This window comes from Centrocercus urophasianus, unplaced genomic scaffold (assembly GCF_019232065.1).
Source record: "Centrocercus urophasianus isolate 14NV4802_14NV808 unplaced genomic scaffold, USGS_Curo_1.0 seq_16, whole genome shotgun sequence".
NCBI lineage: Eukaryota > Metazoa > Chordata > Aves > Galliformes > Phasianidae > Centrocercus > Centrocercus urophasianus.
Genome location: NW_024884711.1, coordinates 5,746,101 through 5,772,509, shown reverse-complemented (window position 1 = coordinate 5,772,509; position 26,409 = coordinate 5,746,101). Strand labels below are relative to the sequence as shown.

The following is a 26,409-nucleotide window of genomic DNA, read 5'->3' as shown; positions in this document are numbered from 1 at the left end:
AAAATAATACTAAGGAAGGGTGCAAGAGGGGAGGAAGATACTTGAAAAACGCTGTTTGGGGAGACTGTGCCAGGTTTGCTCCTTTTGCTGCCTAAAGCAAATCACAGAGTGCCAGCATGTTTGCCAGCAGGGAGAGAGAGGAAAAGACATGGGGAATTGTTTAAAATGTGTCTTGAGCTCCAATGCAGTGGGGTCTGGGCAGCCTCATGAGACTGCAGAGGCTGCAAAACAGCCCCTGCCCCAGCACAAACATCAGTCACACAGTGAATTTGTCGATTTTAACGCTCTTTATTGAAGCACAGTCAGCTACAATCAAAGCAGCTGTGGCCTTTACACCAGTGTAATTCCCTTTGCTTAATGGGATTGTAGTTCTTTGCTCATGAAGCCCTATTCCGCAGTCAAGGAGAGGAGTGGTGGCAGTGACCTGCAGCTGTCACATGTTCAGGGTCCCCTTCTGTCCACTGCCGTGGTGCTGTTCCTAGTGGGTGACCATGATGCCCTTCTCCACCGAAATGTCTTTGACCTGGTTGGAGGTCAGCCTGGCCACGATCTTCTTCTCTCCTACTCTTGTTGGAGTGCATATGACTTCAGACTTAATAATCCTGCCCGGCTGTATATCCCTAGGGAGAAAGGAGAACAGTCCCAGCATGAGCTCCTTGCACATCACCGGTCTCATCTGCCTATTTGTCATAGTTTTGCTTAAAGAAAAAGCCACTGCATGTATTTAGCACGGTTATGCCCTTCTGCAACCAAATTGGAGCAAGCAGGGTTTGGTACCCCATGTAGTAGCCCCCAGGCCCTGTCTTGAGCATGTATGTCAAAGAGCTGCACTGCTCACTGTCTCCTACCACTTCCTCAAGGAGAATTAACAGACAAGGAAAGGATGTTATTCCATGCCCAGAGCTCTGGGGCTCAGGGCTGCTCAAAACCTTGTCTTACCCTTCATCAAACGTTGCCATCTTAAATATGCCCAAGCCCTCCACCATCAGCTTGCAGTTGTCCATGGGGATGTTCAGCTTGTTCTTGAAGATGAAGGCGCAGGTGAAGTCCTTGTTCAGCTGTGCCGTTTCTGGCATCTGGAAAGTGAAGCAAACATAAACACGGGGCATCAGAGAGCTGATAGAGGTGCTGGAGGTGCTGCCAAGGGGAAATGTTTCCTTCAGTCCCCCCATCTAATTTTGGGACTCTTACATAGGGTCCCCTAGCCCCAGCCAAGCCTGGAAGGGTGCAGCCTCACCTGGACCTGGATGGAGGGGTACTCGAAGCTCAGAGACACCTCCTTGGTGAGCTTCTCAGGTGTCCCCTGGATCTCAGCGATGGCAGTGACGTGGACGTACTCTTCATCATCCACTGTGGCCAGTGCCTTCATGTAATCATTGGGCATGATCTTCAGCGGGACGCGCACCTCTGTGGGACGGAAAGCGTGACCTGGCTCTTTAGCACATCAGTGGCAGAAGCAGCACTGGTGGCAGTGCCAAGTGATGCTGGCGGGATGCGGGGTGAAGCATATTTGCTGAGGCCATCCTGCCCTGCATACCCATCTCCCCCCCGTGCAAGTGCTGGCTCAGAAAGCACTAGAAGCAAAGATATAGATGTATATTTTTGGGAAGGTGACTCATGCTTGGAATGAGCAAATACTGTTAAGTATTCATCGCTCGTTAGTGTGTTGTTTGGCACACTGCAGTCGTGCTGCTGGGGATCGGCAGTGTTGAGCCTAGGTTGCTCAAAGATATGGAGCAAGCAGCAGATAGCCCTGGGGGTAAATAGCCTATAAAACATATCACAGTTTCCATGCCTACCAGATTGGCCTTCCACCTTGACAGTCTGCTTGATATATCCAAGATTGGCATGGACTTTCCCAGTGTAGGACTGCAGCTGGCAGGAGCTGGCGAGGTCGACAGTCCAGCTCCCGGCCACAGTGCTCTTCACGGTGATGACCACCTCAATGGGATTACCAGGACACAGAGACTTTTCGTTGGTTATCTCCAGCTGGACCCCAGACTTGGGGACCACCTCATTTTGGACCACGTCCTTCTCTCCTGCATTTCTTAGGCTCACATCCTTGGGGACTGCAGCAAAGCGTGAACGAGGTGTCATCCCTGAGGGCTGCAGGTAAGAGACGGCTCTCTTCATGGATGCTCTTTCCTCTAAAGAGCCTGATGAAGGAAAAAATCTGCCTCAGACCTGTATCTCAGCGCTCTCACCCAGAGCCACCTCCCTGCCCTTTATTTGTTCTTCTGCTGCTGAGCAGAAGGTGTCAGGGCACCGACTGCCTCAGCCTCAGCTCACGAGAGCCCTGTGGTCTGTGCTACCGCTGGGAGCAGGGCCTGCCTTTGGACTCTGCTTTGAAAGATGGGGGCAGTCACCTTCAGGGAACTTGTACTCCCAAGTGATGTCCTCCCGCCTGTTCTGCCCCACGGCCTTGGTGCTGATGTTGGCGCCGATGCTCCGGCTCTCCACGCCCAGCTTGGTGTAGTGGTTCCTGCCGTTCTCCTCCGTGACGCGCCAGTAGACCTTGTCGGCGTTCACTTCCGCGTACACAAACTTGCTGTCATAGGGCAAATACACGTCTCCATCTTTGACAGCCTTCACTGGGCACGGGCCACACTGGAAAATACCTGTAAAGCACATTCAGTGCTATTTGCTGTGCGAAACATGACACACACATAGTGCATTTAAACATGCATGCACCCACAGTGCCCTGCAGGGTTGGCTTCCAGCCTGCCAAGAAACACAATTCCCTGCTTCCAGGGCTCAAACCGCAGGAGTGAGATTGCTGGCCTCAGGAGCTCACAGCTGGCTGGAGACCACAGCTCCATACAAAACATCCCTGCCTCCCTTGGGAGTTGCAGAAGAGCCCTTCCAGGTAAATCCTACCTAGACTTTGCTCCTGAGGGGTCGCGTCGATTGCCTGCCAGCCATCAAACCCTGATGGCAGGTCCTTCCGCTTCATCCAGACATCATTCCACACGTGGAAGTTCCTGTGTACATTCAGGTTGGAAAGAAAGGGAGTGAGGTGTTGTAGGTAAGAGTGGTGAGCTCCTCTGCTTAGCTCCTTCAAGGGCAGCTTTAACAGGGGATTTGTGTGCAGCCCTGTGAGATCCTAGGCTGTCTCTCTCTCCCCAGCAGCAAACTTGAAGCAAAAGGAAACTCTCAAAGAAAAGCCTGCCGGGGCTGGGGAATGCAGAGTCACAGGAATTAGGGATGGTTAACCCTACCAGACAGAGTCAGAGGACAACCATTTCATCTTTTCTCCTTTCTCGTTCAGGTAGACATCAACCCTCAGGTTCTCATCGGTGTCATGCGCCGAGTTGAAGTTGCTCACACTGCGGGCTGGGATCCCCAAGCAGCGCATGACTGCAACACAAACAGAACACAGGGTTATAAAACCACCGGTGGGCACCACTGGGGTCACCTGGTCCAAACCCTGTTAAAACAGCAACACCCAGAGCAGGAGGCCAGGCCTGCGTGCAAGTGGGTTTTGGAAATCCCCAAAGAGGAGACCCCATGGCCTCTGGGCAGCCTGTGCCAGCACTCAGTCACCCACACAGCACAGAGTGCTGCCCGGTGTTCAGAGGGAGCTCCTGTGCTCCACACTGTGCCCACGGCCTCTTGTTCCAGTGCTGGGCACTGCTGAACAGAGCTTGGCTCCCAGTGCATCACTCTCTCCCATTTGGTATTTATACACATGGACAAGACCCCTTAGCCTTTGCTACAGCAGTCCCAGCTTCCTCAGCCTCTCCTCACATACAGGTGCCTCAAGCTTTTAATGAAAACACCAGGATCAAAGGGCATGCAGAAGTTCCCCTGGATTACTAGCCCAGTAATTAGGATACCAGATAGAGAAACAAGATTTTGCCCCTTACCTGTAGTGAGGACTCCTGAGAAGACCCAACATTGGCCATAACTGACAGGCTTCTTCGTTTTGTAATACTGCTGCAAAATTGCAACGCTCCCAATCCATGCCATGGGGGAAGTCCCGTTCTCGTAATTCCCTGACCAGTTTCCCATCACGACACCACTGTCATCGTTGGCATTCACCTGTGTCCATGCACACACAGAGGAGACAACTTCAGGAATGAGGCCCACATCTTCCCAAGGTGCTCCACAGCTCTACAAGGCTGCTGTCACCAGCTGGGGCTTCCCTGCCTGGCACGCTGCCTGGCTGTCTTCAAGCATCCTAGGCCCCACTGCTCCCAGCAAGCCTCCCAGTGCAACCAGCAGCTGCCCCTGAAGCACGACATTGGGTCTGGACACCAGCTTCCTACTAAAGGACAACTGCTGGGTCAGCGGCACATTTTGGAAACAGAGAGATGTTGCATTTCTCCTGCCTCTTCCTTCCACCCAAAATGCCTCCTTAGCTCTTCTCCTGCAGTTTTGTATTCATTCTAATCCCCAGGGAAATAAAAGCAAGCAAGAAGCAGGAAGGAAAGCTGGAGGGGCAAACCAGTCCTCTGAGAGTGCCGTACCAAAGCAGACATGGCTCTGGACACAACCACGGGATCCCTTCTACTGCTCATCTTGAGCTTGCTTTTGTCCAGCAGGTACATGCAGGCATCCAGGATTGATTCCTCAAACTGTTTTGTAGAGAAAAAGGAGACATTTTTACACATCACTCTGAAAGAGGATTTGCTCATTCGCCTTGAGGTCTATCTAGGTTCTTATGGAGGAAACTGCCAAACTAGCCCTACCTTCAGACCTTTCCTTATGATAATCTTCTCTACGGCCAGTATTAGCAGTAGGTGGCTAGCTGGACTAGATGACTTAAAGATCTTTCCCAACCTCAGTGATTCTATGATTCTGTGATTCTGGAGCTTATGGAGCTTCCAAAAGCCTTTTTGTCCAAAGAAGAGTTTAAATGAAAACCCACCTTGGGAGAGACCAGCCTATGTCATGTATCTCACAAGCAGAGCCAGAACCTGGCCCAGCAACTTCTTGCTCTTGCGAGCGCTCCTCACTCAGCTACAGCACCTCCGTGAAGCCTTGCACATTGCTCACATGAATAACGACATTTTGAGAGGGTTACAGATATTCAAGCTATTGACATATATAAAATAGATTCTGGTTAAAAAAATACAGAATTGCAGATTACTATGGCAAAAAATTCCTCCTTAGCAGGTGCTGATAAAGCTCCCTCAGATCCTTCTCAGAGAGATGTCGGGCATCCTACACAGTGAAACCTGGCAGAATATCAGCATCGCTTCCCCTTGCTTCATGGCAGAATAAATACTAAGACAGGCACAGTCCTATGGGCAATGCCCATCTGTGGGAAAGGCAGCACCACGAGGACTTTTGATGGGCTCCTCTATGTTACTCCGTTTGAAATTGCAGACTTGGAGAACAAAATAGAGCAAAAAAAGGAACCCCCAAAAGATAAAAATAAAAGATCGCAACAGCATTAATGATGCAATGGGGACAGAATCAGATGTCATCATGTATCCACACTCTCCCCCGCTGCTGAGCTGGCCAGCAAGGGGGATCCCAGAGAGGAAGATTTGGTCAGAAATGCTCTGTTCTCAGTTTCTGAAGAATTCACCGGTGTCTGGTGATCCGATGGCAAATGTGTCACTGAGCTCTGGTCTGGGGCTAGGGAATCTGCTTAAGCAGATAGTTGAAGCAGCTGAGATTTCCCAGTGAAACTGGGGGATTACTCAAGTGCTTTAAGCTGCTTGCGTGCTTAATCTATTTGTGGATTCATTTAAATTAACACCAGAGAAAGGGTGAAGAGAGTTACTGATGCTGTGGGGACAGCTGTGCCTCACCTGCCCAAAATTCCAGGGTTTGCTGTGTATGTCGAAGGCAGACCCAACATAGATGTAGCCCGTATCATTGAGTACGTACTCCATTCTTTCAGCCTCGTTGGACAGGAAGACAATATCACCTTGAAGAAAAACACTTAGATGTCGGCTGCCTGCTATAGGAAGATTTTCCTGGGAAGCTACACTGTGGCAGCTGGTGGTCTGTAACGCTCACACCGCTTGGTGGCCGTGTGGCATTCACACTTCTCTTGCTATTGTGGGAGAGTTCCTATAAGGCTAGTCTTTATTTTAAGCCCTAGAGGCTCCCCAGTGAGGAGCTGGCTCATTGCTCTTGACTCATAAGGATGCAGCAACTTGGAGAGAAGAAAGGATGGACATGGGAAGGGGGAGAGGAGAAGCTCCCAGGTCAAGTCCTTGAAAGCAGTATTGATAATCCACTTTGCTGGACTGCTTTCCTTACCTTCACACCAAGGGTTGAACAGAAGGTAGACAGCGTTCGTCTCGGGCTTGTAAATGTTAGGGCCAGTCTGCACTATCAGGCCATATATTCCCACAGCGGCATTGGGTGCGCTGGTGACAGACAGAATGCACTGGGAGGCAACAAGGAGAGGGGACATGACGTGACCAACCCTCCATGGTGGCACCAGTGCTGTGGGGCAGAGGGATGGGGCTCATCCTGCGTGCCCAGTAGGGGAGTGGGAGGTGAACAGGAAATCCGTAGGGCTAAGGAAACACAGGACAGGGGCTATGTGGTTTTTCCCCTACCTCTGTGCCACTGGATTTGATGATGGAGATTTGCCAACCGCTGACATTCCTCATGCTCCTGGGGTTCAGTGACATCAGGGTCCCCGTGGGCTCCATTGGCTTTTCACCTGGAAATAACAAGTTGCATGGGTTTGCAGGGCTGTGCAGGGCTGTGCAGTGCCCGGTGCTCTCCCACTCCGAGCAGTGCTTACCAATGCTGAAGTGCAGTGCCAGCTTGTCGGCGGCTCGCAGCTCCCTGCTGAGGGTCAGCTGCAGCAGGAAGGGCTGCCCACGCCGCACCACCAGGTTCGAGGTTTCGTACGCATCCGTGTGGTGCTGCACCGAGTTCTGGCTCTTCAGGAAGTCAACGTTGGTGACCTTCAGGTCGCTGTCTGAAAGATCATTTGCAGAGAGAGAGGGAGATAGGAACAAATATATTGGTCAGTAAAGACAGCTTTCTTCTTACTAGAGCTTTTGTGGGTCACGAAAACACCTGGGCACCCGGTGGTCCAGCAAGAATGCTTTCAAGGACCACTGCAAGGAATAGATGGCTCAGCAGCAAAAAACAATACCACTTAACAATACCACTTCTCCTGCCTTTGGGTCTGGAGCACCCCACATCACGGTGCAGGTGCTGGGGGCAAGAGGGGTCACGCTGGCAGCAGCCAGGACCATCCTGCTATGACACAACTTGCCTCGCCACAAAGCGAACACTGCTTTGGCACAGCAACATTTGTGTATTGTTTTTAGTTTTGTTTTTGCTGCTCTGCAGCAGATGCCAAAGGCAATGACGCCACAGGCACTTGCATGCAGCTATGCATCTTCCTCACCTTGCTATCCTTGCATAGGCAACGTGTGTATAAACAGCTATAGAAATACATGTATAGCCAAGGGCAAGGATCTTTGAGCACTACAAATGGTTGTTGTTGCAGATATTAATTAAAGCAACAGCGATAACAGTGACAGAAGCAGTCATTGTAGTAGGAGTAGTCATAGTAATAACAGCCGGGACCAGTGACTTAAAAATTAACCCCAACTGTTGATTTTTCTCACATCAAAGACTTTATTGGCCTTATCTTGGCACTGAATTCATGTGATTATCAGTTAACGGTTGACAGCAGTGATTGACCCTTGTGGGACACAGGCACTTAGCCAAGTTGGATGTAACCCAGAAGTGTCAAAAGTCAGCCCTCCAAACTGCTGAACTTGGCAGGTGCAGAGCAAGACCCCTCTGCTCCCCAGTAAGGTGGGGGCCTGGGGCTCTGCTCAGGTTGGACAGAGAGAGCCAGAGCATGCCAGGACACGGCCATGGCTCCTCTGGAGTGTCAAACTGTGTCCTGTCTCTGCCCATGAGCCTCTTCAGAGCTAAGTGCTGTGCAAACAGCAGGGAGTAGCAACGCTAAGCAAGCGTTTGGCTCACCAGTGATTCAGATAAAGAGGTGGGCGAGTCACGAAATATGAAAACTGGGATCACTTAGAAATAAAGGAGTCAAAGGTAGGAGGGGTTAAGGGATTAGGTCACAAAATGCCTTGACAGTTTTATATGGCACCGCCAGCAGTGCCAAGGTGAGCATCACTGGGAGCCAGCCCTAGCACCAGGGAGGCTGAGATGTGCTGGTGGCTGCTGCGGACACGGCTCCACGTGAGAGAGGCTGTGAGCAGGGCTGGATCCTGACACCCCACCTCGATCTAGGCTGCAATTGCTGCACAATGAGTACAGCTCTGAGCAAACCAAAGTGATTGCCCAGTGAGCTGCACCGAGTTACTGCCTCCCTGCATTCCCTCCTATTTACTCAATAAACCCCATTTGTCATAGCTGTGTAAGAATTATCAGAAGTATGGTAAACAGACTTAAAATTAACTATCACCTTTCATCCACTGGCTGCCTTTTGGAGTGCTTTTTGTTTGCTTGCTCCATGCCACTGTCAATCTAGGGCTGATATTTTGCACAACAGGGTATGCAGGACACTAAAAATTTCAGCAGGAATTGTTCAACCCTTTGCTGAAGGAACAAACCAATCTCCAGCCACCAGAGCTGCTTGCCCTTGCTCCTTTAGGAAGCTCTGGTGAGCCTGTGCTCAGGAAAGACATTTCAGCTGTTGGAGCAGGTCCAGAGGAGGGCCACTAGGATGATCAGAGGCTGGAGCACCTCTCCTATGAGGAAAGGCTGAGGGAAGTGGGCTTGTTTAGCTTAGAGAAGAGAAGGACCTGGGGAGACCTCATTGTGGTCTTCAAGTACTTAAAGGGAACTTAGATGAGGAACCGACTTTTTACACCATCTGATAGTGGACAAGGAGGATGCCTTTAAACTTAAAGAAGGGAGATTTAGGTTAGATGCTAGGAAAAAACTCTTCACTCAAAGGGTGGTGAGGCCCTGTCACAGCTGCCCAGACAAGCTGTGGTGCCCCATTCCTGGAGGTTCTCAATGGCAGGTTGGATGGGGCCCTGGGCAGCCTGCTTTGGTGGGTGGTTGCCCTGCCCATGGCAGGAGGTTGGGTTTGGGTGAGTTTTAAGGTCCCTTCCAACCCAAATCATTCTGTGATTCTATGATTTTCATCTCAGAATATTTTTTTTTGCTGACTATCATTGATATTGAGGATGCAGAGAGAAAATAACGCAGGTAATTGTTAATTATTTTTTTGAAGCATTCCCTGACTGTGCCAAGTCTCAAGTTGAGGAGCTGTGCCTGCCCAGGGCTGCATGCTGACCTCCCTGCACTGATTTCTGAGAAATCAGTGATTCCTGGTGATCCGTGGTCCAGCTGACACAGCTGTTTGTTCTGAGGAATGCCATGAAACCAGCTGGAGGCATCCCCTATCTTTTGGAAGCATCTCCACCCTTAGGCTGCCTTCTTTGCATTGCCTGCAGGCTTGTAAACATGAGAATTAATGGTTTATAGTGGATGAGTGCTCTGAACTACATAAATATACAGATGTATTTTTCTCCTAGTTCCATGATTTATCTGTTACAGAGGTGTTACAGGCTGACCCACAGCCCCTCATCCTTACAGCCCCATCCATAAGTCATGAGGTTTAAAAAATCATGTTCTTGAGCAGTGTGTTTATAGCCAGCCCAGCTTCAGTGGGATAAGGGCTTCTCAGGAAGGAAGTGCAGTGGGAATTATATGGTCTGGCTGCAAGAAGGAACAACATTTAGAGACCTGCATTTACTTACCATCCTTACCCAACCTTGAGAGAGCACTCATCTCAGGGCAAAGTTGTTGCTGCCTGAGGCTGGCAAGGAAATTCCAGCTCATCCACATACAAGGTACAGAGGTATGAAATCATAGATTCATAGAATCATTAAGATTGGTGCCACATCCACACGGTTCTTGAGCACCTCCAGGGACAGCGACAGCACCATCTCCCTGGGCAGCCTGTGCCACTGCATCACTGCTCTTTTGGAGAAGAAATCTGTCCTAATATCCAACCTGAGCCTCCCCTGGGCAGCACTGGACAGCCAACTTTGCTGCCAGCTGACCCTTTGGCACCAGCCGCCCCTGCTGCCCTGCTGCCCAGCTACACACCAAGCCCAGGGCTTGGGGTGGCCCCAGCAGCTGCAGCCGCTGCAGGAGTGACTCAGGCACCTCACTGGGCCAGTGCAGGTTCTGCTGACAATAGGGTAAGCCACATAAATCCCTCTCATCCACATTGCAACTTCTGACAGGTGGTGTCAGCCATCCCTAAAGAGCAATACTCTGCACAGTCAAGCAGGATGAAAGAAATTCCTTTCAGCTTAGCCCAGTAAGATTCTAAAAAACATACTTCTTGCCCATTACCATTGGCAGAGCCAGATTTCTACAGGTTGAAGGAAAGCGATGAGCACTGAGTTGCGCCTTCCAGCCATGTTCATTGAGCCCTCAAAACCACCTGCACAGTCTGACCCCAAAAGCAGCACTTCCCCAGCAGCACCCAGATGCTTTCCCTCCGAGTCCCACTCACAGTGTTGTTGAGCCCCAGTCCTCACCACAGGAGCCCTGCCAAGCCGCAAATATACCGCAAGTTATCATAAAGCTCATCAGTACCTTGATTCATGGTTCCTGACGGTGGTGTGACCAGAGGAGAATGCGATGCTGGTGGCTTCTGAGCTCCCGAGTAGCCTCTGCCCTTGCCTGTGTGCTTGCAGCAGGAACAGGGCTGCCCTTTTTATCTCTCCTGCTCTGAGGTGTCAGCAGGTCCATTGCCAAGGGGTGGTGTTTAAAGAAAGGAAGTTCCTGCAGAAGAAAAAAAAAAATGACTACAACTCCCTCTGCACATAGTCAGCCCCTGAAGAACAGCGAAACTTAAATCCCGCCTCACGTGGAAGGTAAATTTGCACAATCTGATGACAACTGGACAGACCCTTCACTGACAAATAGTAAATCATGGATTAGATGAGTAATGAGAATGCACTCGTGCCCTAATATCCAGGCCACTGAGACTGGGCTAACTTCAAGAAGCAGCTCACAAATGTTCTTCAGAAATTAAGAGTTTCCCATGAGGAACAGTACAATGTTTTTTGAATTTAACAGGATTTTTGTCATGAGGTTTGGGACAGAAATATCCAGTGCTGTGAGCTAACAGCCAGTGCTCCCACCTGTGGCAAAGCCCCTTACCTGTGGGGTTGGGTGGAGGCTGGAGGAGAAAGTGGGTGGGAAGAAGAGATCAAGACTAAGTCCGGAAGGAACAAGAAATGTGGTGGATGGACCAGGAGCCATCACTGGCTGAAGAGAGTCTGCCCAGGATTTGCTGGACCCCATGAGCCCCATTGCCTCCTTGTCCTGGGGTGACCAAAGGGGGAGAGAGGAGGGCATCCCATTGAGGGCACAACAAATGGCACAGGTCATCAGTGACACGGGCACGGTGGCCAGGGGCAGAGAGAGATGAAAATGTTCCCTCAGATACTCCAAAGTGAAGGAGCAGCTCAGCAGTGGGAGCAGCCTCAGCCCTCCAGTGCTCCCCTATGCGGCAGCAGCCAATGCTGAGTGCTGCAGAGTGCTTTGACCACCAGCATAGGATGCAAGAGTAGCACATCTAAGAGTAGAAGCTCCCTAAATAACATCTCAGTGCTCTCAGTCACATGGTCTGATTTTTGTGCGGTTCTGTGTGGAGCCAGAAGTTGGACTCAATTATCCTTACATATCCCTTCTAACTTGGGATATTCTGACTCTGCCTCCCTATGAAGCTTTCAAAGGCACCAAATTTTCCCCATCAATTCAGGTAGCAAGGTATTTGCTTTAGGAGGACCTGTCCATTCGGTGCCAAGTTAGCAGATTCCACCCTCCGAGCATGTCCCTGCTTGCTTCAGGAGCAAGTGAGATGTCCCCACTTGAGAGCATGACAGGCGCATCATGGGGCACGGAGGGTTCAGCATGCATTCCTAATCTCACAGGACATCTCTATGAACATCTGAGCTGGCAGCGTTACATACAGCATCACCCACCCTTCAGAGCCAGACACTGTGCTGCCTCTCGAATGTTTCACTATTGAAAAAGCAATGCAACTCCGGTTCACCTTTCAGCATTGCCTTCATTCTGTGCTTCTTTCATCCTAGAGGGTGGAAGACACTTTTGTTTAGAACTAGGATGGGATGAAGTAAAGTATGCATGGAACGTCAACGCAATAACACAACCAATAGTACGTGTGATCTGAACATTTACAACCTATGTTGCTGGTTTCCATTTGGTTGTAGCAACAACTAAAATCCACTTAATCTGAAGTCACTGACAGTAGCTTTCTAATCTGGTCTCAGCCTGCCATAGACGTCATTCTGTGTTTGGTTGAAGGCAGCTTCCATTGTCTTGGCACAGTAGTCTTACAGCAAAAACTACAGATTTTTGCAAACAGGAAGGGGCTGATGTCAGTAACGCTTTGCTCCTGAAAAAGGAATTACATCGGTATGCACTGGAGGGTCAGTCCAGGCAGGGTGTGTATTCTAGTTCCGTAGGATTTTGCAAAAGGCTGATTTCAACAAGATGCACGTTCTGATCCTCTGAGCCTCAGAGTTCAAGGAAAGACTGCTGAAATCAGGTGGGTGTGAGTTCTGCCCTTCAACGAACCTTTGTCTTTGAAGACAGCTGACCTTTACACTGTCTCCAGGACTTCTTGGTTTACACCAGCACACAGGGGCTAGCTTTCATTTCTGTTTTCACTTTGTGCAGCTGCTGGTCTTCCCTGCTCCTGTTACCTTCTTCTGTGCTTTGTTATCATCTCAAATCAACAGCACTAAATTTGGAGCACCATGCAACGCTCGGCAAGAGAGCATCCTCCCCCACCTTGTACCAGCTTGCTTCACCAGAAACGGCTGTTATTAAGTGCAATACACTCTGGGAGAGCCATTGGCAAGCTCTGAGAAAAGGGATTGTAGGAATGTTTTTCAACTACATGGCATTCACTTGTTCCATGTTGTCAGCAGGTCATCTCTGTCCTTCTTGCCACCACTTCCCTCCTGCCCTTGCTGGATGGAGCGGTCAGAGGGCTGTGGTCCTGTGCTGTGGCTTTTTCCCATCTCTGTTTCTTGCTGTTAAAGACCTCAGGCCTCCTTATTTTTTTTCCCCAAACAGTTGCAACAGTTAATCACTTCAATCAGGCTTATGAAAAACCTAATGTGCTCTTCTAATTAACAGAAGCAGGACATGATCTTTTTTTCCCCTGGCAATCACCAGCCTGTTACTTATCGCTGCAGCAAAGCTTAAGCTCCCACAGTTCTGTTCCAGCTTGCAAAATCAGACACCAGAGGCTATTAGCCTTATCTGCACTTACCTGCAGAAAGGTTAAGTCAACTTATTAGCTGACACAAAATGCAACACAATGCAAACAAACAAAACTAGAATTCCCCAGTGGCTGCTCCCCTATTTACAAGCTTGCTCTTTGTCCCAGGTTTTGTTTATTTTGTGTATCAAAATGACGAGAGTAAGGCAAACTTCCAGAGCATTCCCACAGGTACTGATGCCATGCAGGAACAAGCTTGCAGTTTTAGTCAATTACTGGTCTAGTTAGGGAGACGTTGCCTTCTGTAACAGTGACACCAGACCTACGTTTTTTTTCACTGTTCAAGCATTTGAGTTGCTCCCATCATGTCTTTTTTTAATTTCCTGCATCCAGAGCAACTCTCAAAATCAAACGCAGATCAAAACTGGCACAGTCTTCTCTGTCTTTAGGAATTTCTTCATGGTGAGACACATCTACACGTAAGGAACCTGATGTGCTCTCGCTGCTTGTTACTCTCGAGGGAGCTCTGATCCCATCACTCCTCACTCATGCCCTTTCAGCACAGGCCATGACAGTGGCCTGTTGGCTACGCCCTGCGGGCATCCTGTCCTCCCAGGCAGGCAGATTCTCCCCTAACCTGACGTGAGCTGACTTGTGGCAGCCGATCGGACGCCAGGGCTTGATGCAAGATGGCCAAGCCCAGACCGTCACCATTTCCAAGGCATCTGGCCACAACTCATTCATAATGAGTTTCTCATTAGCAAATACTAAGACGTAATAGATACCAATAAGCTTGCAATGGAAACTCCGTTGTTTCGTTCTGATTTACCCATTAAGGAATGTTTGGACCTAATGTTATGGGTTTGGGTGCCAAGTTTGGGGCATTCATTCCAGTAGGAATGAAAACAGTCTCTGTACCCAACCCAGCACCCCTCAGAAGCAAAGAAGGCTTTTTGCCTCAAATGGAGACCAAAGCTACACACATCCCACACATCAGTTTATGGTCTTGTAATCCTTCCTCAGGCAAAAACCTCTTGCGTAGCTCTGAAGGAAAAGAGCTGCTTTAACAGTAAGCCAGAGTGACACAGTGCTAACATAACTCTTCTGTTTTTTTTGAAGACCTTTCTCTGGCTGAGTTGCATGAGGCAAGGGCAGCCTCAGCATACGGGGCAACCCTGCCTAGAAATAGACCCTGGGATGTCAGAATTGTGCAGTGTGACCCTTAACTCTTGTAAAATCACCGGAAGCACCAAAATAGTCACCTTGCAGGACTGAAAGGATTGCATTACTTTTCTGACTAAAATGGTTCAGGTCAAAGTACTACTTGTTCGCAAGATGCTTCTTTATAAAATTATGTGCAAGAATTGATGAAAATACCTCTGCTTCTTCCAGGCAGCAGCTTCCTCTCTTGTGAAATCATTCCTTTTTTAACCCAAGTAAATCGTCAGCACTTGCTGTGACGTGGGACAGGGGCCCCCAGATTGAGTTCTGTTCCATGCAAGGAGGAAGCTGCTTCAGCTTTGCTTGTGGCCCCCGTCCTTGTGGTAGAGGAGACGGTGGGCAACTGGCAAGTGCAAGTCATGGCCTTCTCAACCCCTTGTTGCAAGACACCGCTGGCCCCTTTCCCATCCTAACCCACAGACCTGCTCCTCACAGCTCCACTCCATTGGCAGACCTGGGACACAGAGAAAACCTTGCACCCCAGGAAGGCCTGCAAGCGGCCACAGCATGCAGGACATCCTTGGAAAGGGTTCAGTGGGGCGGGTGCAGCCACCGCAGGGCCATTACTCCACCCTAGAGCCCTGAACCAGCTTCCAGGGTGCATGTGCGGCCACGCTGACTGATTGCAGTGTGGACACACATCCACGGCCTACACCTACAGCAAACAATATGAAAAGGCACGAGGAAAAAGGAGCAGAAGAAGGTTATAGAAAAAATAAATGGTAAGGGCAAGGAAATCAACAGCATAAATATTGACTCAGCGATAAATAGTTTATCCATATATTTAAAACAGTTTCAGAGAACAAGGAAAATACTGACTGAATGCCTTCCCACCTACAGGATATGTGTTTGGCTGCACATGTCTGACTGAGAAAACAGAAACTGGCCTGCCAGCTTCTTCAAGTGACATTTCTTCCTGCAGGGGCGGCACAGCTGCTTCCTGTCTGTCCCTGTGGGGATGCCCACAACACGTGTGGCTGCATGGATGGGCACAGCACGGTGGGTTTTGTGTCTGGGAACCTGCAGCTGTTTGCCCTGAGAAGCTGCTGAGGCAGCACGCTCCCATTCACCCCTCTTTGCAAGATCCAGGTCATAGCCCTTCATAGCATAGAGCTCAAGAAGCTCTCACTCAGATAGGCAGCTGGAACAGCTCCAGGCCCATTAGGATTTCTTAGGAAGCATCTTCCTGCAGCACTGGTTCCTGACAGCCGTGCCTGCCTGTTGCCTAACTTGGGAATGTCCTGAAGGGATCGAGTCACTTCAAACATCTCACTCGGCAGCATAAAACGTGGAATTTGTAATGACTTATTTTCCCTGGGGGCACGGCTCGCTGCTCCTAGCATTGCTGTAATTTACAAGAAACCCTGGCTGATGTTCAGGACGTGCACACGCACTGAGAGCAGGCCATGGCGCCAAGCAGAATTGCTCAATGCTTATCTCTTGATGCAGACCCGAAAGAACCAGCTGCTCCTTTCTCAGAGGAGGTGAGCAGGTGTCACGTTCAACATATCCAAGCTTCATCCCAATTCCCATAGCTAGGAAGAAACCACGGTATGAGCCAGGGAACACTGAGTGATGGGTTCGGGGTGAAGGTGTACACGTTTCTTCCAAACAGTGCTGGTACCACCTGCTGCACCCAGCTTACTGCCACTCCCCCACTGCCCTCCTCCTTATTTCCATCGCAGTGGCCTCATCTCTGCAAGGTGTAGCAAAGCCCCTGCAAGGCCCGTGCAACATCTGCCCCAGGAGCTCCCCGGTGCTCACTAACCCAGCACTGACAATTTCATGGGACTTCAAGGGCATGCAGTGCTCCTGGGAGCTGCTGCTCAGAGCAATTGTCCTGCATGTGCCAAGTGTTATGGCTGGATATTGTGGTGATGCCTGTAACTGTGGACTCCAGGTGCTCTGGCAACTCGCACTATCAGCAGCCATGCAGTAGGGCCCTTTTCCTTTGATAACAGTGTGTCTCTCTTCAAGCCATGAATGCATACCCAAGTGTCTGTGACGGTTTCTGTGGTTAGCTATCACACCCCTGGTAGCCTAGGTCTGTATGGTACCTCAAAGAGGAACCTCCTTTCCGTAACACAGCAGCACTTAATGGGAACTGCCAAATGCGGAGGCAAACAAATTCCAGTATATGTGGTGTTACCCATGAAATCTGTTCCCGGGTCACAGAAAGTCCAACTTCCTCCCCAAAGTGGGAGGTCACCAGTACTAGACTGGGTCAGTTGAGGTTTTGTCCAGTTGAGCATTGAAAACCTCTGTAACGAAGAAGCAGCCATCTGGGCAACTCAACTCCTGGCGAAATGTTTTTTTCCTGAATGCCATCTTGGAACTCTCAAGGCACAACCTGTGCCTATTGCCTCTTCTAATAATGTCTGCTAGAGAGGAGCCCGGTTCCACCGCCTTTGTACCTTTCCTTCAAGCACCATCAACACAGTGCCCACCCTGCCAACAGCTCAGGAGCCCATTTCAGATATTACAGATAACATGATGATGCGTTTTCAGTGCCAAAAGATCTAGAAACAAAAATACCTTAGAAAGAGTACTGAAACATCTGGCCTAACAGTTGTCTTTTCAAAGTTAGAACATGTACTTCAGTCTCAAATATCTCATTTTTCCTCAGGACCACGCTGTTTTTTTAGGTGTCAGTCAAGTTCAGTCCCATGGCATTACTCTTCTGTTCTGAATCATTGAGACTTTCTTTCTTGAAAAATGTACTATAACAATTTACGGTGTTGCACTGCAATTTTGCAATGCCATCAGCGCTAAACGTCTCTGGAGGGTCACATGAGGACTGAATTGTGTTAAATGGAATTTTTTATACACCAGACTGCAGAACAATCTACCGAGCATATTCAACATACTCACATCTACCACTTACCACCCTTGTAAACATAATATCCTGTAAGCTGTCTTGATAAACACTGTCACTGAGCTATCTTGATAAACACTGTGACTGGGCTGTTGTACAAATCTTTCAAGTAAATGACTCATTGTCAATGACAATAGGGACACTTCTCATATTTTACGTATAGTCCTTTACCCAATCAAGTCAAACGACGCTGTGAAGTTCAACTGCAAGTACCATTTCATCTGGTTTTGTTCCCTGTGAAGGTATACAGGACATTATTTATCTTAGAATATAATACTCTCAGACCTTCCTCGTACAATAGTATTTTCAAACATTTCCCACAATTAACTCAAGAATACTTCAATCTTTGTGAGCATTGTCATGAATCCTGCTGTTCGCCATGCACCTGATTGTTCTATTGTTTGAAGCATGACAGGGCAGAGCCCTGCTTCAGAAGAATCTGATCACCAGGATGCTTATAAATCAGCTTGTGCTTGACAGTGAAGGAAAGGTGCGGGAAAGACTCAGTGCCATCAGTGCCTAAGAGATGTGCAAACACAAGTGAGTTTTTGGGGAGATGTGTACTGGATAATCCTCTCCATAAATACTTGAGCTCAAGTGTGCAGAAGCCACATGCACTGCTGTAGTTTCAGCATACGGACAACCCACCTTCTGGCCTTGTAAGCCAAGGCTGTATGTTTGGTCATGATTTTCAGCCACCTCACAATGTCTACCACATTTGCGTGTTAGTCTCACATCCCTCTTACTGTGTGTGATTTAAAATATCTGTACATAGAAAATTTCAGCCACTGAGGTTTGGATAGAGGAATGGGCTGCCCGGGAAGGTGTTCAAGATACGCTCAGGGACGTGGCTTAGTGGGGAAATACTAGGGGTAGGTGGGTGGTTGGACTGGATTATCTTGGAGGTCTTTTCCAACCTTGGTGATTCTATGATTCTAAGACACATTTGAAAATGACAACACTGCTTTTTGTGATCACCTCAGGTGCACTTTGGATGACCACACACAAACTATTTACAAGAAGCACCATTTGATCACGCAGCAATTGCAGCCCCGGCCCTGTACTGACAGGCTCCACCAAGCACTGCTTACATGAAAGAGAGGAATTCCACCACCAATGTGCCCTGCTCAGCAATCTTTCCCTCCCACAGCTCTTGGAACTAAAAACTTGGTTTCCACTTCCAGCTTGTAATATTTATGAAGTCTTGGACAACGTTTTCACAGTCCTAGTTTGTCTTCTACTGTCTTAAAAGTATCACAGAGGAAAATGTTGCCCAAGCTTTCTGTGGATGTACGAACATCTCCTAGACCTTGGCACGCAACAGTGATTCTGAAATAAATGGCAGTTTTGAACTATAAAAAAGGAGGGGCAGCAACAATCAAACTAACCAACGAGCTCAAAAAGTGATCGGAATGGATAAACTTCTTGTTCCTGCACTCTAGCACTGGACTTAGAAGTGAGCTCGACGCTCATCTGGTAGAAGTCCTTACCCGTGGCAATGCCAGGTGAGAAACGAGCTAAGTCTTCCTCAGAGCCTGGAAAGAAATTCTACATTTTGCTTTGGAGATTTTGTGCACATTGAGCCAAGGGCAAAGAGCAAGGCACAAGGTTGGAAGCATGGCACAGCGCTGTGGGCACTATGGCTATCCACAGACCAGACATCTCAATCACTGCCAGTCTGGTCTTTCTCCAGTCACTTGCATGGAGGCTTACAGCTGACTGGTCATGCCTCAAAGCAACGCACCGGGGTAAACAAACTAGGCTTGTAGCATTTGTTATTTCTCAGTCACATGTGAAAGTCTAACAAGATTTCATAGGCTTGAAAATGCACAGTTCTTGGTTGTTGGCTCTGCAGACAGACAAGGGATGATGATGGGTCTTAGCTCCTAGCAGCTGTTTTCTGCTCCCTCTGAGGGGTTCAAGTGTGCAGGAGCAGGGGCTGCTCCAGGCTTGCTGCTGTTTCAGCCACTGACTGCAGCAACTTCCTTTCTAACGCCCTGAGTCATGGCAGCTCACTGGCAGCTCAGCAGATCCTATGTCAGACAGAGCTGGCCAGTGTTTGCCTGCTTGTCTAGCACATGTGAATTAAGCCAATTCAAACCAATCCATCGCCAGTTATCAGCCAGCCTAATCAAGCAAGAAACACCTCCTCCTCTGTCTGTCCCTTACTGAAACACGGCCCTGCTTCCAAGGCCAATGGACATATATCACTCAATCTGTCCCTGCTGGCCTCCAAAAAGCCCTCTCCACATTTATGAGGAACAGGCATTGGGAGCACTCTGTCCCCTTTCCCACCAATGTTGCTTTCTTTGAGGACAAGACTTACGAGCACAGTAAGGGGGAAAAGCAAAGTGGCCTCTCAGGACACGGATGGCAAGCACCAGGAGCGAGGGCTCTCCCCTGAAGCAGCAAGGGGACAGCGACTTTGTAGCCATCTGATATCAAGAAGGAAAAGGCACAAATCCAACTCCAGTGGCATTTCCACCTACAAGTCTATTTTTACAATCCTGTTGGGCACGGAGCTGATCTGCCAGCTAATACAAACATGACAGGTCCTGATAATGAGGCTCACACAAACGTGTCCTTGGCTTTTCTGCACATGCCATGACTATGACTCACTTTCTGCAGTTACAAGAAGACACAACTTGGCAAGCCCAGAGCAAACAAATGGTATCACCAGCATGATGCATACATTTTTAGGCATCATTATGATTCTTTATTAGGATTGCAGTCAAAAATTACCACAGAAAACAAGCGTGTGCAGGCGGGGGAAAGAAACCAACACCTTGTAAATGATGATTCTTGCCACATGTAACATACTGGCAGACATCTCATTCTGGCAACGAAGAGTAATGACTGACCCAAAACGTAGCACGAGAGGGAACCACTGATCTACTTAATTACATTGCACAAATGGAAAATAGCATCTTTCAGGAGTGGAAAAAAAATGTTGCCTGAGAAAAAACATTTTTACTTAAAGCAATTGTCAGCTCAAGTGATGAGTGTTCATCACAGACATAATGAAGAGGGCTGACTGATGACGTGGTGTTCTTCCCGTATTGCAGCATGACATACACAAACAAGAAATAGTGATAAAAAATCAGTGCTGGTTAAGAGTTTAAATGAAAAAGCAACCCCTTACAGTGAGCAACATGTCAGGAATGGGAAACTGGGAATTACAGGCAACAGACATAGATGGCAAGTCAAAAGTGTGTGTGATAGAGGCAGCCAAAGGAATTAATGTAATGCTCCACCACCTTCCAGACAACAGGAACCTGGAGCAAGCATGGGGCCTCTCCAAGAGGCAGCAAGGAAAATCACCACCAGCAGGGCAGAAACGTCCACAACCTTCAGTGCCCAGTTCTGCTTTCTTTTTCATTTTGGGATGGTTCCTCTCATGGAAAAGTACCAATGTATGGTCACCTTCCACAGCCACTATGTTTACTTTCTCCCTCCCGTCCTGGCACTGGGAAGGCTCCATCAGCGCAGGGTGTGAAGAGGAGGGGTGGCTGATAAGCTCTGGCTCTGGTTTCCAGACAACTGACTCAGACTGATCAGCTCTCCCTCAAGTTGTCACTGTTCCCACACCTCCACCAGGCACACGGAATGGTTGCTCTGGCCAACCATGGAAAACGCAATACGCATGACTTTGCAAATTGATGGAGAAACACGCAAGGGAGCTGGGCAGGTCTGAAGGCACTCAGTAGGCTCTGGCACGGAATGAGAGAGAGCATGGTGTGAGGACCTGGTTGGGACATGGCAGCAGCACTACTGAAGCATTATCCAAGCTGGAAATGGAGAGAGATGTCACAACCCCTTCTTCTCCACCATGTGCAGTGTTGGCTGGGGTGCAGCAGTGTGCAGCAGCATGAGGCCACAGAGCGTCACAGTGAGGCCAACCCACCACAATGGTGTCCACGTCTCCCCAAAGACAAGCTTGCCCAGGATGGCCTGGAGGAAAAGAGAAAGACAAAGCTTTGCGGAGCTGAACCACCTTAAAGCCTTCTGCACTGCCAGCTCCTCTCTAGGGCTGCTTCAGCAGCCCAGGAGAACTTGCTAGAGATAACTCCTGGTGGGATCGTCACCAACATATGGATGACGATGATGCTGGAGATAACCTTGTTTAGCAGTCAGCTGGGAAGCACAGCCAGATGGAGCTCCCCAACTCCAAGGATTTCAGCAGCTGCAAGCATGCTTTGCTGTCTTCCCAGCACCTCTCAGGAACCAAGTCTCCACTTCAGTCAGTAAAAACACAGCTCCACTTACTTGAGAGCATTTTGGACAAGACTGTGAGCTGGATGAGAAGGGCTGGAGCACAGAAAGAAGATTAATGGCTTGTGAGAGTGAAATGCAAGCATGCCTGTGGGCCAAAAGTGCTTGTGCTCTCACTAAGAGGTGGCTTTGATCTGTCAAAAGTGAGGTTTTGCTTTAGCTAAACCAAAACAAAGCAAACACTCCCAGCCCCAACTCTCACTGGCAATTAGAAAAAACACCTTACAGCTGCTCCAAGGTATGGCACGTGGCAGTAATGCTCTTCCTCCCACATCATGCAGAAAATCCTACGGCCTCTGCGTGAGGAACAGCTGTGAGCTGACACAATTATTTCACTGCTGTCTGCAGAGGGGTACCTACGCCTCCCTTCACATAGCATCACCGTGCTCCTCTAGGCTTCAGCACCTTGGGAATGAATGTACTCACCGAAGAGATGAAGTTGGAGGCTGTTGTGGTCACAGAAGCAGAGGCCGAGGAGGAGGACAGTCGCAGGGCTTTTGCAAAGACTGTCCACATGACTGCATTGCAGGCACACACCAAGCCAATACAGCCCACACGAAGTAGAATTGGCAGCTGTGGGACAAAAGGGAAAGAACTGATTATTTTCACTGACTGCTTATTAAGCCTTACTATAACGTGAACACTTTGAAACCAGAGTAGCATGGGCTTGAAACTGAGTTACAGTAGGTACCACATGAAGATGAATATATTACATCACAGAAGGCAACTGAAACAAGAAAATAGCCCTGGATGGAGCACGGCTCTGAGGCATCTTAACATGAATCCAGCCTCAAGTACAAGCTCAGAAGTGCTGGGACAGGGTACAGCAGCTGCCAAAGTCCAGAAAGCTTCTGGCCTCACAACTTGGTGCACACACCATGCAGTGAAGTGCCTTTCCATCACCAGACATATGGAAAAGGGTCTTATTTTTCCCTGTCAGATTGGAATGCAGCTGACATGTCAGCACTGTGTAAGTTCACAGCTTTGCCTAAAAAGCCTTTAGGCAGTCTACCCAATATCCTCTGTTCCAGCTGCTGTGGCCCATTTCCTAGCCTCTCAGTGTTGAGCAGGTGATGTGAAGGCCACAAGGGATGATGTCACAGGCAGAATAACTCCTATAAACACTCAGGGAGTCCACGAAGGTGAGGAAAAGCAAGACTTTGCTCAGCCCACAGTGATAACATCTTCACATCCCATTGCCTCTCTCAGTCAATAGAAGGCCGTTGTGAGATCAGCCCTTGAGGCGCAGAAGCTGCAGGCATGAAGCCACCCACAAATCCAGCCTGCCTCTCATGAACAGCAGCACTGCGCCTTCCTTCTGCCAACTGACCCCTGGGGCCTCCAACCACCTCCTGCTCAGAAGAAACTAACAAACACCAGCCAGGGAGGCTGTTAAAGGAGCAGAAACTTAAAGGGAAAGGCCATAAATCATAGAACCAAAGAATGGCTTGGGTTGGAAGGGAATTCAAAGATTGTTCAGTTCCAATCCCCTGCCCGGGCAGGGCCATCACCTACTAGATCAGGCTGACTAGATTCCCAACTAGCCTGGCCTTGAACGCCTCTGGAGATGGGACATCCACAATCTGTAAGGGAAGGCAGTACCAGTCCCTCACCATCCTCTCAGTGAAAATACTTCCCTGACATCTAATCTAAATCCCCTCCTTCAGCATAAAACCATTCCCTCTCTTTCTATTACTATCTACCCATGTAAAAAGTTCTCTTCTGTTTATAATCTCCCTTTAAATAGTGGAAGGCCACAGTGAAGTCTCCATGCAGCCTTCCTTCTCCATACTGAACAAGTCCAGCTTCCTCTGCCTGTCTTTGCAGGAGAGGTGATACAGCCCTCTGATCATCTTTATGGCCCTCCTCTGAACCTGCTCTAACAGCAAGATCCCTTTGGATGGCATCCTTTCCTTCTATCATCAAAACAAACCGCTGCTTGATGGCTGGCACAAAGTCTCCAAGGCTAACCCCAATCCCACAGAGTTCACGTGTTTGGCCTCATTTTGCCCCATCGGTAGCAAAGTCCTCCAACTTTATCACGGCAATGGCGAACATTCCCAAACAATTCCCACCTGTGCAATGCTTTGCGGTGCGAGGCCCTTTACACCGACACATCACCGCCCTGGCAAACCTTGCTGAGAGGGATCACAGGCTCAGCCAGGTCCAAACACACCAGTCCTTCGAGGAAGAAATCTGCTGCTATGTCACGGCTCATTGTGGCATGGGGGTTGCTCCAGATAGCTTCTTACTCTGGGCCTCTCCCTCTGCCTGGATTAATGCACATTTTGCCTTGGCCGGGGCAGCTCAGTATGTCCATGTAGGCTGCTAGAGGTCAGGCACATTTGGAAGATATGAAAAATATCTCCATGTTTTATAAAAATTCAGTATATTCTTCTCTGTATCAAAAAGACCCTATCAGTGTAGACTGTGAGGAGAAAGGGCCTAAAGATAGAATCACAGAATCAGAGAACGGCCTGGGTCGAAATGGACCAGAATGATCACCTAGTTTCAACCTCCCTGCCACAGGCAGGGTTGCAACCACTAAACCAGGCTGCCCAGAGCCACATCCAGCCTGGCCTTGAATGCATCCAGGGATAAAAAGATCTCATACTGTCTCCAGCTACCCACCAAGAAGATGAAAAGGTGGCGGAGCCAGGCTCTTCAGTGAGTTACATTGGGATATGAAAAGGGGCAGCAAGCATGGGTTAGGAAAGGGGAAATGCTGATACAACACAAGAAAAAACAGAAGCACTGAAGCAGAGGCTGTGGGTTCTGTAACCTTGGAGGCGTTCCAAGCTTGATTGGAGAAAGCCATGAGCCATCAGCCAGCCCTGCTGGGGCTGGACTAGAGACCTTTGCAGGTGCTGCCTGACCCACATTACTCGATGAGCCTACCAGCCTTAGAAGGATGCTGGCTGTCTTCAATAAAACTCCACTGCTGAACTTCTACTGCAGAAGCTCAGAACTCAGCTGTAGCATGTTCTGGTGGTGGCACGTGTCCAGAGGAAGGTTTTTCAGAGAGGCTGAGTCCTTCTGCATCTCAGGCAGAAGAGCAGTCATGGCAATAGCATGCAGTGCAGAGATGGGAACATCCCTGGGTGCTCCCCACAAGGAAGGACAGAGGTGTAATTCCTTCCCTGCAAAGGGCTCAGCAGTGCCAGCCCAGTGAGTCAAAGATTACTGTTCTGATTGTTTTTCTAAGAAGAGATTAAGTGAGTGTACATTTCAGATAATCCAGAACCACCGCTGAAGTGGCAGAAGCAAATTTAGACGGAGGTTGGCGGGAGAGTGGGGAAAGTAAAGAAAAGGCTTTCTTCACGCAAAATGACCCCACAAGTGAGGTCGTTCTCAGGTGAGGCCAGCACACATCCGTCTGCCCTAGAGATCTGTCTCTGTGCTGCTACTGAGCATCCTGAAGCTCTGTCACCACCTCTCAGAAGCATCAGTACACTTCTAACATCTGCTACATTCCACACTATACAAATGTCAGCAGCTTTTTAAGGTGCATTTGTAGATTTCTGTAGTTCTGCCACAAATGCAAAACTCAAACTTCAATCCTATGCGGCAGCTCTGCAGAAATGCCTTCATAGCAAGTGCACAGGAGTCAAACAGTGAGCCCTCTGAAAGTGTTTATGTGTTTATGGTCCTGCAGGTCCTGTAACGTGTAAGCTCTGGGAACATCGGCATTTGCTTCAAACCCATGTTTTACAGCTAAACTGATTAATTTAGTTCACAATAATCACTCAAATGGACCTGAAAAGCAAGTGGAGGAGCCAATCTGTTGAGAAAAACAAATCATAATCACAGAATTGAGCACGAATGAGCTCTGGAGTTCTGCCGCTGGAGTTCTCCTCGTCCAGCCTGGAGTTGGACCTGGGGCACACCAGGCCCATATTGCCAGCTGGGAGAGGGAAATTCGTCCCACTGTGCTCTGTGGCCTCACCTGCAGCACTGAGTGCAGTTCCGGGCAACACAATCTAAAATGGACACAGAACTATGTGGGCATCCAAAGGAGGGCTACAAAGATGGACAGCTACCAAGATGGGGAAGAGTCTGAAGGGCAAGGATACGAGGAGCGGCTGCAGTCCCTGTGTTTGCTCAGCGCAGAGCAGAGGAGCTGAGGGCAGGCCTCATGGCGGCTGCAGCTCCTCACAGGGCGCGGAGGGCAGCGCTGAGCTCTGCTCTGTGTGACAGCGACCAGACACAAGAGAATGGAGCTGTGCCAGGGGAGGGCAGGGTTTATGGATGTGGATGAGACCCCTACGAGCCTCCCCTCCCCATGTGAGCAGTCCCAGCTCGCAGTTACTTGCACATTAGGAGCTGCTGACACTCCGTGCTTTACTTTTTGGTCAGCGCAGAGCAGAATCTTTTGGGGGGCGATCAGAGAGAGCACCAGGATTCGGAATGTTCATTCTCCTTCCGATCACTCGTAGACACACGGAAACTCCTGCTACGTTTTCCAGATGCCCGCAGAGCTCAGCATCTCCCCATACCCCAAACGTTTAGCACATCTCCACGGGCTGCAAGAGCAAAGCGGTACCCGCCGAAGCACGAGGAGGCGCCCGCACGCACTTCTCCATCAGATGCGAACTCCGCGGCCGGCAGAGGCCGCAGCCGGTAACTCAGCGAGGCCGTTTCCCCGCCCCGGCTCCCTCCCTCCCTCCCTCCCTCCCTCCTTACCCAGCCTCCAGCCGCCTCCCCGCCGCGCAGTGCCCGCGCCCCCAGCGCCAGCTTCGCCGCGCCCGCGGCCGCCGCCCCCAGCAGCCCCGCGGCCAGCGCCGCGCCGCCCGGCCGCATGCCGGCAACCCGCCCCGCTTCCGGGAGCGCCGCAGCACCGCCCCGCGCC

The 26,409-nt window shown here is 49.5% G+C and overlaps 2 protein-coding genes across 2 annotated transcripts; both read right to left on the bottom strand.

Moving 5' to 3' along the window:
• Nucleotides 1-268: 268 nt before the first annotated feature.
• TGM4 (transglutaminase 4) lies at nucleotides 269-22,072 on the bottom strand. The gene is made up of 15 exons (XM_042817054.1): nucleotides 21,987-22,072; nucleotides 10,528-10,716; nucleotides 6,716-6,895; nucleotides 6,525-6,631; nucleotides 6,220-6,349; nucleotides 5,763-5,881; nucleotides 4,470-4,577; nucleotides 3,867-4,041; nucleotides 3,219-3,357; nucleotides 2,878-2,981; nucleotides 2,367-2,618; nucleotides 1,800-2,156; nucleotides 1,238-1,407; nucleotides 940-1,076; nucleotides 269-620 (listed from the first exon to the last, which is right to left on the bottom strand). Exons 2-15 carry the CDS (start codon nucleotides 10,535-10,537, stop codon nucleotides 479-481), a joined length of 2,130 nt encoding a protein of 709 aa, XP_042672988.1. The 5' UTR covers nucleotides 10,538-10,716; nucleotides 21,987-22,072; the 3' UTR covers nucleotides 269-478.
• On the bottom strand, nucleotides 21,096-26,360 carry TMEM42 (transmembrane protein 42). The gene is made up of 3 exons (XM_042816823.1): nucleotides 26,244-26,360; nucleotides 21,987-22,133; nucleotides 21,096-21,239 (listed from the first exon to the last, which is right to left on the bottom strand). The coding sequence occupies exons 1-3, from the start codon at nucleotides 26,358-26,360 to the stop codon at nucleotides 21,096-21,098; spliced, it is 408 nt and encodes a 135-aa protein (XP_042672757.1).
• Between the last annotated feature and the right edge of the window lie 49 nt (nucleotides 26,361-26,409).

What these genes read in the sequence shown, in the direction of transcription:
- TMEM42 (XM_042816823.1), bottom strand. Translation starts at nt 26,360, where the DNA reads ATGCGGCCGGGCGGCGCGGCGCTGGCCGCGGGGCTGCTGGGGGCGGCG. An exon ending in GGGAGGCGGCTGGAGGCTGG is followed by an intron (nt 22,134 to 26,243) that starts GTAAGGAGGGAG and finishes TTTGTCCCACAG; the next exon opens with CTGCCAATTCTACTTCGTGT. An exon ending in CCTCCAACTTCATCTCTTCG is followed by an intron (nt 21,240 to 21,986) that starts GTGAGTACATTC and finishes CTTTTCCTCCAG; the next exon opens with GCCATCCTGGGCAAGCTTGT.
- TGM4 (XM_042817054.1), bottom strand. An exon ending in TCAAATCCAGTGGCACAGAG is followed by an intron (nt 6,350 to 6,524) that starts GTAGGGGAAAAA and finishes GTTGCCTCCCAG; the next exon opens with TGCATTCTGTCTGTCACCAG. An exon ending in ATGGCAACGTTTGATGAAGG is followed by an intron (nt 621 to 939) that starts GTAAGACAAGGT and finishes CTTTCTCCCTAG; the next exon opens with GGATATACAGCCGGGCAGGA.